The sequence below is a fragment of the Takifugu flavidus genome, chromosome 9, assembly GCF_003711565.1.
Source record: "Takifugu flavidus isolate HTHZ2018 chromosome 9, ASM371156v2, whole genome shotgun sequence".
Taxonomy (NCBI): Eukaryota; Metazoa; Chordata; class Actinopteri; order Tetraodontiformes; family Tetraodontidae; genus Takifugu; species Takifugu flavidus.
The window spans coordinates 488242-504816 of record NC_079528.1 but is presented as its reverse complement, the minus strand read 5'-3'; the positions used below and the strand labels follow the sequence as shown (position 1 = coordinate 504816).

Below are 16575 nucleotides of genomic sequence, written 5' to 3'. Positions count from 1 at the left end.
AGAGCATATAAATAATTACCAAAATATAAACTAATCGCTGATTAATGTACCTTAATCCCCGGCGGTCCGTCCAGGCCTCTTTCTCCCTTTTCTCCGATACCCGGCTCACCCTGTTTCAGTGGAGTCCAACATTTAACATCAATGCATAAAAGGCGGAAATTGATAGAACAACAGATAAGATAACCAACCTTTGCTCCTGGTGGACCCTGTGGTCCTGGATAGCCAGACTCGCCATCTTCTCCCTGTCAGATTATGTCAGTCACAAGGTGAAAGACAAACGGTGTTTTTATTTAATATAAATAAATTTACAGATTTCATCAAATATTAAGGAACTATTCATAACCTTACCGGCTTCCCAGGCAGTCCTTGTGACCCCTAAAGGAGGAATATATGTGATTAATGTAATCATACATGAATGAATGAATGAAATTTCATGACTGTGTCACGCATACTCCGCATGCCATGGGCTAATAAAACACCAACATACACCAACACCATATACGCACAGCTTCATTCATGATAATCTCATCATCTAAAGGAGACAAAGTGTTTTGGCACTCACTTCAATCCCATCTCGACCCGGAAACCCCTGAGAAGAACAGGAGAAAAAAAAGTACTGTCACAACCGCAGCTCATCTCTTCCGCTATAGGCTGCACCTTTTAACCGCTAGGTGGCAGCGTCACGCAAAGACAAACCCCACAGGTAATAACCTGCTTATAAGCACGTTTGAACCAATTTAATCATCTGTGGCTCAGATTCCGTCATTCATCACACACAAAAGGCAAATCACATAACATCCACTGCTGAATTGCAATGGAGGCATGTGTAAGAGCTTACAGGGCGCGTTTGAAGTTTGAAAAAATCTAAATAATAAAAAAAAATTGGACGAATAAAAAACCCATCTGTTTTTCCTCTTTTTTTCCAATTGGCTGGAGATGACTGGGATACACAAACAGCAACAATAATCGACATCCTGTTTTTAGCATCTGTCTGTCAATGGTTTGCCTTAATTCTGCGAGCAGACGTCTCCTTCCTGTTCGTGGGGGCCAGCTTGATGATGAATCGTTGCTCCGAGCACACGTCCTCATCTGTTATGAAGTCATCGGAGGCAACGGTTTCTGGTCTTATGTGGAGTCTCTCGGTTTCTCTAACACACACTTCTGTCAAGTATTCTTGTTTACTGGATCGCTCAGTGCTCGGCAATAAATTCAGGGCATAAATTGGGGGTTATTAACCTTCCGTGCTGTCATTAGTAGATGTTTCCCAGCTGTTCTCAGCCGGCACACACAGCCCATCACCCGGATCGTCTCCGCTGCTGTATGTTCCTCTTTTATTTCCGCCCTCCGTTGCTCCAGCAGCCTTTTAACCTCTTTTTACCCCCCACTTCTTTTGATCTGCCCTCCTCCACTGCAGCAGCAGGAAGCAAATGAGCATTGAGAAGCAGTTTCTAACGCTTCTTTTAACCTGACGGCAGCGAAGCGTGGACAAACCCCTCCGACGTCAGAAGCGTTTTCGGTTGTGCGCCATCACGAACGTCCTTGGAAACCTTTCCGTAACACACCCAAGATCGATTCCCAAAGAAATGCAGCCAAGGAGACTGCGGGACGATCTAGATCTGTTCACTTTCTTCTCTCTTCTGCCCACTCTGGCATCTGCACTCAACATGGCTCCCAGCACATCTCAGCCTTCTTTGGCCGTTTTTTTTTTTAATCAACTTGTGGTCTCTCCTCTCTCCACCGCTCTCGTAAAGGCTCTCAGGTCTCAACCCACACTCGATCCAGAGGAATCTTTCTGGCCTGTACCGCAAACAAAGCATCCTCCGATAACCAAAAGTGACCTTTCACGACCTTCTCTTCCATCACGTTACCGCAGCTTTGAGAAACCGCTGCGTAAACGCAGAGCACCATTGTCTGGCGGGGTCAGTGAAATGCCCACGGGGTGGCCGCAGCGCCATATTTGTTTCAATGGCGACATCGTAGGAGGGTGGGAGAACGGGGGCGCGCTGGAGAAATTGTGTGGCCACCGCCTTACACAAACCAGATGAAGCCAGGATTAGAGCTGGTATTCTGGGTGCTGCTACGGTACAGATAAATCACAGCTCTGGAGCAAACCCAGGACAGAAATGTGGGCTCATTGTAATTTACTGCATAATTCCTTCCCCACCTTCAGTGCAAATAGAAACGCACAGCTGGGAACGTGCGCCCCCCTCCTGGCTCTGAACTCTGGCAGGTAAACACAGACAGCAAAGGCCAGGATGGAAATTAAGAGATTAAGCTGCGCTAATGACTATGTTAGCTAACAACGATGGTGGCTTGAACGGGTCTCACCTAAAGGATCGGTTGGTTACAGTGACAACTGAATGAAAACACGTCATTACAAAGACAAAACTTACTGGTTCTCCAGCGGGGCCGCGGGGTCCGTCTTTTCCTGTGTTTCCAGGGGGGCCTCGTGGACCAGGGGGACCTGGGGGGCCAGGAGGACCAGCAGGTCCAGCTTGGCCTTGGTCACCCTGAGCAGATTAAAACGAGCAACAATCAAACACAGAGGCAGGAGACGAGGCCAAACTGACACGTTCTCCAAAAGTAACCAGGACTTTTTGTGCCTGAGCAACGTTTAGGAAATAAACGCCACAGTCATGATGGGGGGAGAATAACCCGAGATGTCTGCACGCTATAAAATTCACAAATTGATGCTTTTGTTGGTGTTAAGTGTGGCTTACAGGCAACTCAACGATGCCATTTCACCTTCCTCTTTATAGCGGGTACTTAAAAATGAGGAGGAGGCCTGGGCCTGACCCAGAGGAGCCAGAGAGGTGTTTGTGAGCTGCTGCCTACTGCCTTGCCTAAAAAAATCTAATATTTAATGAAACTCCATGATTTTAGCTTGTCTTTAGCTTGACTCTTGTGATCCAGGAGGATCTACAAACAAAAAATAAAGACACTGTCACAGATGAGCTCGCTAATTCAGAGAGAGAAATGATCAGTTACACTTTTCTCTTCTGCTTGTTTGTCGCCCCAAAACTGAACAGTACATCTGATTAGACCCATCTGTCTACACAGAGCCGAGCCCATTAATGTCCTGCGCGTCTCACTATTGGTGATCTAGTGCCATCTCTTCTAACCTCGCATCGCTCTCTGGACGTGTGGTGACATTATGGTTTGCTTTGTTGTGGAAGCGACTGGGAACGGGAAGCAATTTAGCCAAAATGGTATTTTCAAAGCCTCTAAATACAAACTAGAACCATATTTCTTGTTAATTATTATGTCTGATAGGCCGAGGTCTGCACTAAATGGTTGCCACCAAAGAGTTTTTATTACACTTGTAATAAAACATGGTGCATGATTCTCAGAAAATAGTTATTTTTCTACATTTCTGTAAGTAGGAATAATATGATCAAACCTGATTATCACAGTCATCAAATGATCAATCACAAGAAAAAAGGTGCTGTAATTAGTCAAGCATCAATGAGAAAAGCTTGTTAACAGGGGAAGGTGCACACGTGCATGCACTGAAGGTCTACCTTTAAAAAGCGTCTCTGAAAGGTGTTGGACTGCTCTCCAGAGAGAAAGCCGTGGTCGTATCGGGGGAAGACCATCTGAGCCGCAACAGAACAGAAGCAGAAAAACAGCAGAAAAGAGTGAAGATGAAAAGTGACAGAGGACAGTTTATGGCCGAGGATGGAGAGGAGTAAAGGAAATAGCCAGGACGGTCCACAAAGAAGGAAAGAACTGCGGAAAAGAACAGATTTTGGCAGCGTCTGAGACTGTAAGCGAGTGTTTTGCTTCTCGACAGCCAGAGAGGAAGCGCGGCGAAATAAGGAGTCTGCTGGGAGGCACAAACCTTGACTGTGAGAATCTGATTACTGTGCAGACCTGCGTAGGTGCTGTAGTTAGGAGGTCCCTGAAGAGAGGAAGTGATATATGGAAAGAGGTGAGAAACAAACAGGAGCACATCGTCTGCAAACAGGAGGACGTGAGCTTCAGTGAGGCCGGCTGCTGCCTCATTAACAGTCAGTAGAGGAAACTCTTTGTTCTCTTGCAACCAAACCAAGTTGAGGTGGCTGCTCGTCCCAGATGCGTCTGCTGCCAGAGGTTTCAGTGGTCCTCTCCAAAATCATGTTCCAAGGATGGAGGAGAGCAGCAGCGGGACAGTCGGCAGGGAAAGAAAGAGCGACTGTATCCTGACCACGAGGTTTCTGTTAACAAACTGTGGTGAGAGCGTTTCAGCTGAGGTCTCTCCACCACCACAGAGCCCTGCTGCTCCTCCCTTTGCCAAAATACTCCTCTATCACCACCGTCACATTCACCTACTTAGGTTCTCCTTCCACGGGGCCTGATAATTCACGTGTTTGTTAAATCCGTGTAAAGTGAACAGGCTTTTCACAGGAGGGTTTCCTCTGTACGTCTCACAAGACCTGAGGCTGGTCTGAGGAGAAACAGTCCACCGGCGGAGAAGCATATTTGTGTTTTAGGGGAAGAAAAGTTGGCCGGGGATGAAATTTGTACCGTGTTTTTCTTTTCTTTGTATCAAGATTTAAAGCTTTACAATAAAGTTGCATTGGAGGAAAAGTGCTAGGTGACCTTTTATGTTATGGGTTATGTTCTGGCGCTGGACTCAGCCTGACAAACACCCTTAATCTGATGGATTGACAGGAAGTCACAGGTTAACAGAGATTTATTGCAGCTTCCTGTATCTCCTTCTGCTCTGGCAGAGAGCACAGTTGAATGGAGGCGCAGTACGTTAATACGTGAAGCAGGTGATGGATCAGCTAATGTAGCATACCATAATGAAAACGACCTTCGAGCTTCGGTGTTAATAAAAAACACCAGTGCCAACCCTTACCCACAAATACCGGACTTAAACAGCACCAGAGTTTGGTCTGAACCAGAACTGTGTCTCTGGGGGGGTTAAAGCTGCAGATTTATGCAAGAACATCCAACTTCCAGAAGCCCCGTCCAAGTACAATATTTACCATTCGGAAAATGCGATACAGAAGGCCAAGAAGATCTGCTGTTTGCACAAACTGTTACCCCAAAAACCTGACAGGCCGGGCCGGGAAGTGAAACGGTGCACGCCTCAATGGGAATCAGGAATTCTCTGTGTTTCTGAACCACATCATAAATACTGTTCTGCTGTGCAGCGCTGTCAAATTTACACCTCGTTTGTGCTTCGCTATAAAACTATTGGTATTCAACCTCGTTCCAATAGTTTACACGTTCTGAGGCCGATCCTGGCAGCTCCAGCCATCAGCTTAGGGGAGAAACAGCAATTTTTCATGATTATTGTGAACATTTCATGTGTTGAGCTGGTTGGGTTAAGATTTGTAGAAGAATAATAACGTCTGAAAAAGCCAGATTTATCGTTGGAGTTCTCACGAGGCGAGTGCCAGCAGAGCGCTGGCTCCAGTTTTTGTCAGACACAGACCAGGTCCGTCACATGTGGAGAATCCTGCTTGTCAGGCTTTGGTGAGCGGACAGACGCCGTCATGTTTCCAACCCAAACAAGAACTTAAATGGGCTTCAACCGTTTTTCTCATCAACTGTATCATATAAGCAACCATCATTTCTGTCAGATAAAAGGTGATTCGAGCTCCGCAGATACTCAATTATCTATGATTACCTTAACATCTACTGTTGCAGGCACATAAGCTAGCAGCTACTGTCGGCTCCAGCCTGTGTCCACTAGGCAGCAGTTAACTTTAAAAGGAAACCGAAGCTGTGTGACTTATTGATTTTAGGAATAATCCTGGATGTATGTGTATGACCTCTTTACAATCTGTGTGACCTGCGCGGTGACGATGGTGGGACGCTACGATGGTCCACAATGGACCAATCAGTCTCTCTTTTTGTGTGTTTGAGCAACAGTTGGTGAAAATGTGCAAAACACAGCCCAGATGCCACTAAATCCCACACACTGGACCCTTTAATGACAGGTCTGTTTGGGGGTTTCGCCCCTGAAACGAATCAGAAATTAACTCGGTCGTCGAGGCACAAAATGTCTTCGGATTCAAGAAACCAAACTGTCAGCCGCGTAACACGCAGGGGGTTATTTCCAAACCACAGCGAATATAAAAGGAGGTAATTACAGATGGATGAATATAGATCCCACTGTGGCGGGTGATATAATAACACATGAAAGGACGACGTGGACCAAATGCAGCCGCGAGGTCAAACACTGGTGTGTTGGAGGCGAAGGCAGCGCCGGCACGCCGCCCGCCGGGGTCTGACGCTGAGGTTTAAGTGTGTCCGCACGTTCTTTAATATCTTTGCTTTTATCAAGACTTGCCAGGGTGTTGACAGTGGGTTTGGCAGCCGCCATTAAACGTATTCCCAACTTTGGTTGCGCAAAAAAAGAAGAAGCAAAAAACATGACTGCAGTTTTACAGCTGTTACAGAAGCAGAAGGAAGTGGACGTCAGAGTCGGGTCACAGCCGCCGGGATGAAATCTCAAACTGCTGCTGTGACGCCTTTAAATGGAAACATTTAAAGCCCCAAAACACATGTTAAAAGGATGCTTGTCCGTCTCTAGCCGGCGCCACCGGTCACCTCAGCGAGCGCTACTTACCCTGGGCCCTTGGTCTCCTTGGTCACCCTGCAAACAGGAAAACAACAGTCGTAAGTGGCGACTCTGGCTGCGACATTCACGAGAGACGGGCAGCAAATATAAACTGCACGAAGGAGGAAGCTGCTGTTGGACGACCTTCATTTGGACCTTCTCAGCACTGTCAAAGAACCGCGATTAAAGCCAATCATCATTCCTGCCCTGACGGACGCCATTTTCTGCTCTCATAGGATTCTTCTGTTTGCAGTTATATAAGGAAAGCTAACGTTTAAACATCCACGTGGTGTGGCCCCCTCTGCGCACCCCCACGGTCTCTAGCATCACAGGTTGGGCAGAGGCTCACGCAGAGGGAAAACATCTGGCTATCATCCAACCCTCTGGAAGCTCTGTAAACCTGCCTTGATGTATGGATTCGCTGAGACGTGTGAGAGTCTACACAAATACATGTAATCTATTACCCATGTGATTGATGCTCGGAGAAGAAAGAGAAGAAGAGAGCGCCCGCGTGCCTCTGTTTACTTGCTTTAATATTATGGGCCCTTAAACAAATGCCTCTCAGCAGGGTATTGTCTGACAGTGATGAGATCTGGAGCATACCTTTTCTCCCTTGGGTCCAGATGGTCCCTGTAGGAGAGAAGAGACCCGTCAGCTGTTATATAACTAGCATACATCAGGGAGCAGGGTTGCAAATGGTCCGGCAGCGTTGTGATAGCGGCATCCAGGCGGCTACATGGCCGCTCGCTTGTGGCTGGAGGCAGATCCACAGCGATAATGTGAGCTGGCAGCAGGACCCCTCCTCAGAGGTTCCTCTGCTCCTCACCCAGGCTTCCTCTCAGGGAAGCTCTGAACATGCTGACTGGAGACGCTGAAAGTCCACGGCTCTACAGCTGAGATTACCCCCCCACCCCACCCATGAACCCCGGTGTGAGGAGCAGAGACCACCAAATCTGAGCCACTGTCTCGTCAGCAGAGGAAACATCAGCTCGCTCAGCATAAATCATCTGTGTCTCTATTATCTGTTGTTTTCACTCACCCTGAGCTTTATTACCCCCCCCCCCCATTCTTTTTATTAAGTGCCGCTGTCAAAGCTGACGTCCAATCATCCCTCCATAATGTCTTCCTGCCCTCCTCACGTCTTCAGGCCTTTTCCTGCAGACAGCAGCTTTTTCCTGTTAGGAACCGTTGTTTATTTTTTCTCTGCCCCCATCGTGGGTATAAAAAATAGAGAAATATTATTTAGTCAGATTCAACCTATTTTTTGTTCTTTTTTAATCTCCTAAACTATATAAATCTTTTTGTTTTAGAACAGTTGTGACTGTATTTGTCGAATAAAAGCTTGTTATTTCTCAAAGGAGGAATACATTTAACACAACTGTAACATGTGTGTGTGTGTGTGTGTATATATATACACACACACATATACATATATATATATACATGTATATAAATAAAACAACACAGATCTTTGGTAAAAAGGACTGTGGTCCATTGGTTCATGGTACATTTGGCCCCATGGTTTTGGCTTCTTATGGGATAGAACCATTCCTGTTGTTATGGTCCAGATTCTTGTTTTTGGGGCACCTTTAATTTTGATATTTGAACAAATCTCCGTTCTGGGAGCTGAGGAACACCTGTACTGACCAGCCACTAACGCTACTCGTGTTGCAGTGGTAGGTGGGGTGGATCCTAATGGTGCTTGGAGGAACTCAAACAGCTTTGATTAAATAAAGAAGAGGTGATTTTTCAGCGGCCTGCTGGACAGACCACAGAAGAAGGGGAAAGAAAAGGAAATGGAGGTATGCAATTATAATGAGTTTTTAAAGACTCTCTGTGGGGGTCAGGACTTCTCTCAGGCTTTGTTGTGTCTGGACTGCTGAGGGGGGGTTCTGGGGAGAGGTGATGGATGAGACCCTGGGGTGTAGGGTGATTTCCCCTGTTTCTGTGGGTGCTGGGACCACTCGCATCCTGAATCGATACGGACTGCTAAACTACTTCTGGGAACATGAATATATTCAAAGTTTGGCAACGTACCAAACACGAGAACAAAGTTGGTATTGATGAGTGGAATATATTAAAATCTGTGAGGACGTACCTGGCTGCCTTTGGGACCCGGTGAACCCTGAGAAGAGAGAACACTGTTAGAATCAAACAGAAACACTGAACATCCCTGAACATCATGCTAACACTCACTGGTTTCCCATCCAATCCAAGTGGACCCTGGAGAAGAAGGCAGATCCAATTATTACATTAAACATGACAAACACGAAAGCTGCCACAAACTTAGTAAATGATGTTTGGAAAATTACACGTGTTTTTCTGCTTTCGCTGTCCAAGTTCTATTAGCTTTAGCTTTACTAGCATGGGTGCCGTGTTCAGCTACAATTCTTGGCTCTGTGTGAACAGTTTTATCTACTGCCTACTAATAAATCCTCAGAATAACAGTGAGAAAAAGCTTTGGAGAAAAGAGTGAAGTTAATCTGACAAGACAAACATGCTGGACAAACTAAGATGAGGCGTAGCGGCTGTAATGGAAGGCCAAAGTCAGGAAAAAACAGTTTAAAGTGTAAATATCCTGCCCCGCTACACTCTACACAGAGGCACTTATGATATTTCAGACAGTTTTATTGATTGTGGCCTCTAACGGTGAGAATTAAATTGGATGTTGGGTTTCCTACGACAGTCCAGCCAGCAGAGCAGAAATCCCATCCAACCTCTTTCAAGTGCAGACGGAGCAGATGATGTGCGCTCTGTTTACCTCCATAAAAACAGTCCAGCAGTCGCTGAACCCCTCCGTAAAACCACACTCAGTTCAAAGCCACAAACCTTTAGATCTCCACTTAAACACGAAAAAAAGACCTGTTGTCTTAGGGAGCCAGCTTTGCAGTGACGTATGTGCCGGAGTGAATGTTGACCTTCTTCCTAACAATGTTAAGCCAACAGTTTTTCCTGGGTCTCTTGAGTCACGGGCCGCTCCCTCCTTCACTGCAGCACCTCCGGACTGGAAACCATCATCGACAATCATCTTGTCAGGCTTTGAACGGCACAGTAAACTGGACTTTTCTCTTATCCTACTGCTTAAACAGCCACACGGCTCCAGTCAGAGGTCCCGTGGTGACAGACTACTGTACCGCCTGGCCTACGGGAGGACAGTGGTCACATGACTAGAAACTCTTGAGAAGGCGATTAGCCTGTGTTGGAAAACCAGATCCTCCTCTGAGACCCCCAATCATGTTTGTTTCTGGCAAAATGGGGGAAGATGAATCGATAACTTCACCGTGAAGGTGTCTGGAGATGCTACGTCAGACATAGCGCAGGCCAACCCGTGTTTTAACCACGCTTTTAAAGGCGGCGTGCTGCTTTTATCCTGTCACGTGTGGAACTGTGAGTACTTCAACATGTCTACAAAATGTCAGGGAGTTCTCTGTAATCTGCACTCACATCTCCAGATTACTGCAGTGGCCAATACCATCCGTGTGCGTGTGTGTGTGTGTGCAGTGATATTTCTCCATCTGGTAGCATTTATCAGAGTCTGTGATAGAAGTTGATGGTGAGGTCAATCAGCTGCTGCCTGGACTGAAGCTTCATCTGATTTATGGATGCTAACGAGGCACATGGTGGACTGGAATACACCTACGCTCACTGTGTAAAAGAGAGGCTTTATCATCAGCCATAAATTCTCCGTATCTCTGAGCAGCCAGTTGACACTTCAAACAGAGAAGCGCCTGTGACCTTGATGACCTTCCACTGTAAGAGTGTAATTCACCAGCGCAGAAGCTGCAGGAAGTCACTTTATGTCTGATACTTTGAGTAGAAGCCATGCTTAAAACATAAAGTCCAGAGTCAGGTTGCCGCTCAATCCTTGAAGAAGTTCCTTAAATAAAAATGACACCAAGATGTAAACTGGCTCCAGTTTCTGTGTTAGCACCGGATCAAACTACAGACGGGGGGGAAGAACAGTGAGTAGAAATGGGAAAACGGGCCCTGGATCACAACCAAAACATCTCGTGAACATGTGGGGGGATAAAATATCGCTTTAAAAAAAAAGTAAATGCTTCGTCGTGCGTGTTGTTCTTGTCATTACTCGGCAAAATCCTCCGCAGCATTCCGGGCCATTAGAGCACTTTTCAACACGTCCGTGGAAAATCCGTGGATCTGTGTCTCCGCGCACGCGTGTACACAGCATGCGCACGCACGTGTTGCGTACGTCTGAGTGAAGCAGGTCAGGGAGGTGTCTCTGCTGACTTTACTGTTCTCCCTGTGGTGCAGACGGGCAATTAAAGTTATCTAGTTGGGTGTAATTGTTGGGGATGCGGTGCAGAAATCCTTGTGTGTGCAGAATCAGATGTTGCCTAATTATGTGGTGAGGAGATGGAAGGAAACTCTTCCTCTCTGATGGGGTTCTATCGCCATGGGGACAGAAGTCTTCAACGAGACTGAGTGTGTGATGCTCTTCATTAATGTGAATCCAGAGTGTACGAGAGTGGTGTGTGTGTGTGTGTGTGAGTTGGAAAACCAGCGACGTGTCGGTGGGTGACAGTCTGGCTTTAATCTGGGCTCGGAGGCCTGGAAGCCTGAACAATGGAGTCCCTGGCCTGTTTATGCTGAGCAAGGTCAGCAGCCTGTCACACACTGGCACGCTTGTGTAAACACACTAGTGACCAGTCACACCGGTGACTGCACACATGAATAATCAACGTTTGTGTGTGTGTGTGTGTGTGTGTGTGTGTGTGTGTGTACACTTTTCAGCATGGTTTGATTGTTTGACAGTGTGAAGGCTCGTTCCTGAAACTCAAACCCACCAAGTGTGATTTATGAGAGGAAGAAGTGATGGAAGTTACATTTGGAGAAACACACACACGCAGATGTGTGTGTGCACAGGCGCGCACACACACGCTGTGCATGGGATGCCCACACACTTCATGTCATCAACACTGTTTATCTTTTAGTGATGCTTCGATGGAAGGCGTGAGGTCCAGCCTGATGATGCATAAACCACCTGAATGAAGCACAACACGTGCACGCTCACGCTGAAAACACACAGTATCTGGGACTGAAGACAAGCTCCGTCGCCCTGAACATCCCTTACACACAAACGCCTGTCAAAGGAGCTCACACACTCGGATCCTGCTGTAGTTCAGAGCGCTCGAACTAAAACTGGCTGCAACTTTCACCCTATGTTCTAATGCTGAGTCATTTTCTGCTGCAAATTTACTAACAGGCTACAACTGCCAGCGTTTTGCAGCGCGCCCGACATCATATCAGTGAAATTCAAGCCTTTACCAGCAGGGGGAGACAGATTTTCCACACCGCAGAAGCATAGGCAGCAAATGCATCAAATCAGCGTCCAAATTAAGCTTTGAGTGCACTTTTTTTTGTCTTATTTAAAGGTGTAGCACACAGTCATTGTATCAGCGACACTGTGTCTTACACTGACCCACACGTGCACACTCGCACATGCGTACGTCTTCTGACAACATCCACAGCTCTGGCCTTTGTTAGCGAACTGTCCATAAACACTGGTGCTTGGACGGACTTCACACATGTGCACATATGGACACAAACAAAGAGGAATGTTCCTTTTTGAGCTCTACCGTTTGAAACCCGATCATCTCTGGTGTCGGATGAAATAATCAGATGTCCATGTTAATTGCCTGGATTATTCATCTCCATTTCCCCCGTCTGTAACTCCATTCGCACAATTAACGAGGCCAATCGTACCTGCATGAGTTCATCACACGAGACGACTGCCTGATGTTGCCCAACAGAGCATCATCGGTTTTATTACATGTGTGCGGTTTAAGAGCTCTACAGCTCTTAGGAAAGGCTGAGCAGGATTACCCAGCTTATGCAGCCTTAAAGAGGAGTCTCATTACGCAGATGTTTTACATTTAAAGACACTCCAATGTGCCACAACCTTATAATGAACAGAGTGACAAAGATGAATAGAGTCACAGGCAAACAAACACAACTGTGCACACGCTTCTCCGAGCCCCCGAACCACCTGTGTGCAATTAACAGCAGCAGGCATTTCCCGTCAGAAAGGCCGCGCCGTGCCAGGCAGGCTGGGAATACGACGGAGCGAAGCCCCATGGGCAATGAGCTCCACCAAAAAAACAGACGGGGGGGGGGGGGGGGGGGGGGGGGCAAGGCATGTTTACTCTCACATGCGTCCTGCACAGACTGATGCTTCACCAGCCAAATGTCTGAGAACGTTGGTTCCCGAGAGGCCACAAGAGGCCGCTGTATCACAAGAACTGAGCATCTCCAGGATTGGCTGGCGCCAGAGTTCCATACATTCAAACAAAAGTGGCGATTTTTCCTTCTAAATACATCATTTAGTGTTTTATTGTTTTGTTGTTACCCCTGTGGTTCAAATCTTAGTCATTCTGGCTGTGAAAAAGCCAAAATGATGTCATCTTCCCACCCCCCCCACGTGTGTGTGTGTGTGCATGTGTGTTCCTTCTGTCACGGGGCAGGATACAAACCACAAGAAAGGGGTAAAAATAGAGGGTTCTATGATGAGGCAATGAGACAGTTGAGAATTGGAGCAGAAAGGGAAACACAGTGGGGGGAAATAGAGCAAAGTGATTCATTCGACTGAAGAGAGGATAAATAACAAATCACAATTACCGGGTATCCATCCCGTCCAGATTTGCCCTGGTGAGGGTTAGAAATTTAAGTATGAAGCCTTTAGACAGGTTAGAACAGCTACGTGTATCACAGGATATACTAAGGTTTGAGCTAACGTGCGATCTTTACTCTAAGGAAGACAAATAGGACTCTAAGACTCTGTTGCTGCAGGTGTTGGAGCAGCAGCAGGTGATGAACAGGCCTCCTCTGCAGCTTTACTGGCTGCTGCATCACCTTGGTTTCATGCATTCTGGGAGTCATTTGCCCTTCTGCACATCTGATTTGCATGTTCAAAACATTTGAGAATCAAAGAGAGCAAGGAAACAATCGGGAGGCCGTGATGGTCCAGTTAGTACATGTGTCATCTATCTGCTGTTAGTGTGAGGCGGCAGGAGCAGTTTTCAGACCCTTTCGCTTTTATTCACATGCTGCTTGAGAGGTCGCAGCGTGACGCTCAAACAAAAAGCTAAAATATTGTCTCATCAATCTACAGACAGGATTGGATTGAGATCCGAGGTGTGAGGGGTGGCTAAAACATGAAAAGGTCTGAAACTGTCCACACGCTCACCCCCATCATCATCGTCATCATCATCATCATCATCATCATCTGTGATTACCTTAAGTCCTTAAAGGTAAACATGTGCGAATGAGTGAAGTATGTGAATTAATCCCCAAATCTGGTTTGACAGGGGTCCGATAACATTGCGTGAGGTGGTTCAACACTACCTGGAGATGAACTCATACTTACAGGAGGCCCTGCAACAGAAAGACAGAGATCAGATGTTAGAAACGACTGTAAACATCTGCATTAGCATTGAAGCACAGCGAGCGTGGCTAACAGTAAAGTCTGCTTTCTATAGCCATCGGTTTAAAAAGTGGGTAAAGAAAACACACATGCAATGGAGTTTATTGGATGATGGCTGTAATTAAGCCCCAAAATAGCTGCTGTGAGGTCTTGTGGGTAATTGTGCATGATTTGCATTTAGATATAAAAATCCTGTAAGGTCTCGGTGCCTTCAGAAAATAAGGGCACGTGCGATGGAGGGAAATGTGCAGTTAAATCTTCATTCAAATGGGGAAAATTTGGTATTTCTGCAAGGCAATGGCTCAGATCTGAACAAAATGTTCAGATGTTGGGGGAAAGAACGCAGACAAAGATGTGCTTTACATTTCATCCTCAAATTTGAACAAAAACAACTGCAATGATCAAAAGATTTCCAGTCTCCCTGGTCTTGTTTTAATAGAGTATTCTTATTTTTATTATTTTTTTAAGGCTACGGGTTCTAATAAACCATGCTTTTATTTGTCTGATTGCTTAAATGTGTCTGATATGGATTTAAACCCATTCCTGATGCTAATATGAGGTTGTTAACACAGTAAAAAGGCTGTGGCACGCTCCCGAGCCGCTCCTCCACGGCAGCTCTGGAACCAGAGCGCTTCAACGTGGATGCAGCGCTAAACATCCACATGCAACTCCAGATTGAAAACAGACTCCCTCTGGGGAAAAGCGGGATATTTGTGGTGTTTTGTTACTATTTAAACACACAAAATGTCCTGCTAATGTTATAGACTTCATGTGAGCATTTGTTAAAAGGGAAAGAGCGTTTTTGAGAGACAAGTGGTTTAAAGAGGGATGAAAAATGAAGGCGTTTGGGGGTAATAAGGTGCCGGGGGAAGATGAAAAAAGGGGGTTTCAGGGTTTATGAGGCATGAAGACCAAGTTAGTCGGTGAAGGTGTGTCTAGACGTCAGGACAAAGACCTCCTGCTCCAGACAGTCGAGTAAACAACTACACATTGGTCAGAGAGCCAGTGAACTGGAAACAGGTGTGTTAGAGTTTGGAGATGAATGACAAAGAAACAGAGAGCTACAAGTAAACAAGAGAAAGAGAGGCATGAAGAGAGAGTGAGAGAGAGAGAGAGAGAGAGAGAGAGAGAGAAAGTGAAGGAGCAAACAGAGAAAACAAAGGAGACAAGATCACAGTTGCTCAACCGCTCTGTCTGCTCTTTCACTCAAGAGCTTCCCTGATAACCACCAGTGTTCTGTCAGCACCATCACAGCAGAGTCCAGGCTGAAACGTGAGGATACCAGAGGAAACAAGAGAAGAGGCAACATAAACAGAACCCCCATTGCCCCTCACATACACAGTGACCTAAAATGATCCACCATCCCCACCAGAACCAGTGAGTCTTTCTGTAGTAGGTAGAGACCCCACGAGATGACCCAAAACCAGCCAGCAGTGCTGTAAAAAATATTAAAATAGACTTTTGGTGGAAAATGGACCATTATCAGAAGCAGCTAAATCCTCCTCATCAGCCGTTTGGGTCAGATTCTGAGATGATCTGATTTAGCTGTGAAGTTTAGGCATCAAGTGATACATTTTCAGCCTTTTATCTGCATTGGTACTGAGACATCAATGCCCACAAAAGCAGTTTTAGCTCGCAGGCCAATTAAACTCCGGCTCCTCCATCTCGTTCAGGATCCTGAAGCGCTGTGGTCTGTTGTTGGGAACAAGTGTTCCGAGTGCCCTCTGATGAATCACAAGTCGTTTGGAAGTTACATGACACACATCCTGCCGACCAACTCAAACACCGCAGGTCCAGTAGTAATGAGTAATAACACCAACCCATCAAAAACATGACTCACACCTTCAGAACATGTGTGTCTATGTGTCATGGAAAACTCTGAGAAGAGCGGCGTCCCACCACCGAAAGGACAGCGGAGGACAGCGCTTGTTGTGGAGGGCGGGTCTGTGCTACTACAGATGCTACCGCTCAAACATCTGGGCGACGTTAGCAAGCACATGTCCACGGTTAACGCCGTGCCTGCGCAGGGACAGAGGGGAGAGCAACTGTGATCCATCCACCCGGCAGGTCACCGTTCTCACCAGCCTTTCAACTTCGCTCGCGAATAAATAGGACGGGGAGAAAGAAAGTGAGAGCCTTCCAGGAAGAGAGAGGACAAGTAAACACACCAGGCAGGTGGTGGGCGTCACTTACCAGGTTCCCCTCGCCTTCCCATCCTTCCACGCTTCCCCGGAGGCCCTGTAAAAAGCAAAGAGAGAGCGATAAATCCTCCAGAAAGGCGGGGTTGGGAGAGAGAAACACGGCTCGCTGTTTCACGTGTTGTGATTGGCGTGCAGGTTGTGTGAGCTGGCCGAGGGGACATCTGAGATGCCAGCGACAGAAACAGCAAGATGCTGGTTCAGTTGGGAGGACAGGGAACATCTGGCATGTTGGGAAACTCCTCATCCAACAGAACCAGGACCCAGTCGGCCCCGTCTGCAGTGTGTGCGCGACAGCCTTCCAACATCCCTCCACCAAAATGAGTTCAGCCTGGCAACAGGGTGAAACTAGCAGGGTGAGCTAATCTGAGGCCTCATGC

General features: G+C 46.7%; 1 protein-coding gene across 1 annotated transcript in view; it reads right to left on the bottom strand.

Annotated features, from left to right (window-relative positions):
- col23a1a (collagen type XXIII alpha 1 chain a) overlaps positions 1 to 16575 on the bottom strand; it is an 81407-nt gene that overhangs the window by 6747 nt on the left and 58085 nt on the right. The window contains exons 3-15 of the mRNA XM_057043373.1: positions 16191 to 16235; positions 13941 to 13948; positions 13193 to 13219; positions 8753 to 8779; positions 8655 to 8681; positions 7160 to 7186; positions 6566 to 6592; positions 3522 to 3596; positions 2394 to 2510; positions 563 to 589; positions 349 to 375; positions 189 to 242; positions 51 to 110 (exon numbers count right to left, since the gene is read on the bottom strand). Of these exons, the coding sequence (XP_056899353.1) occupies positions 51 to 110; positions 189 to 242; positions 349 to 375; positions 563 to 589; positions 2394 to 2510; positions 3522 to 3596; positions 6566 to 6592; positions 7160 to 7186; positions 8655 to 8681; positions 8753 to 8779; positions 13193 to 13219; positions 13941 to 13948; positions 16191 to 16235 (548 nt within the window). The remainder of the gene's footprint in view (positions 1 to 50; positions 111 to 188; positions 243 to 348; positions 376 to 562; positions 590 to 2393; positions 2511 to 3521; positions 3597 to 6565; positions 6593 to 7159; positions 7187 to 8654; positions 8682 to 8752; positions 8780 to 13192; positions 13220 to 13940; positions 13949 to 16190; positions 16236 to 16575) is intronic.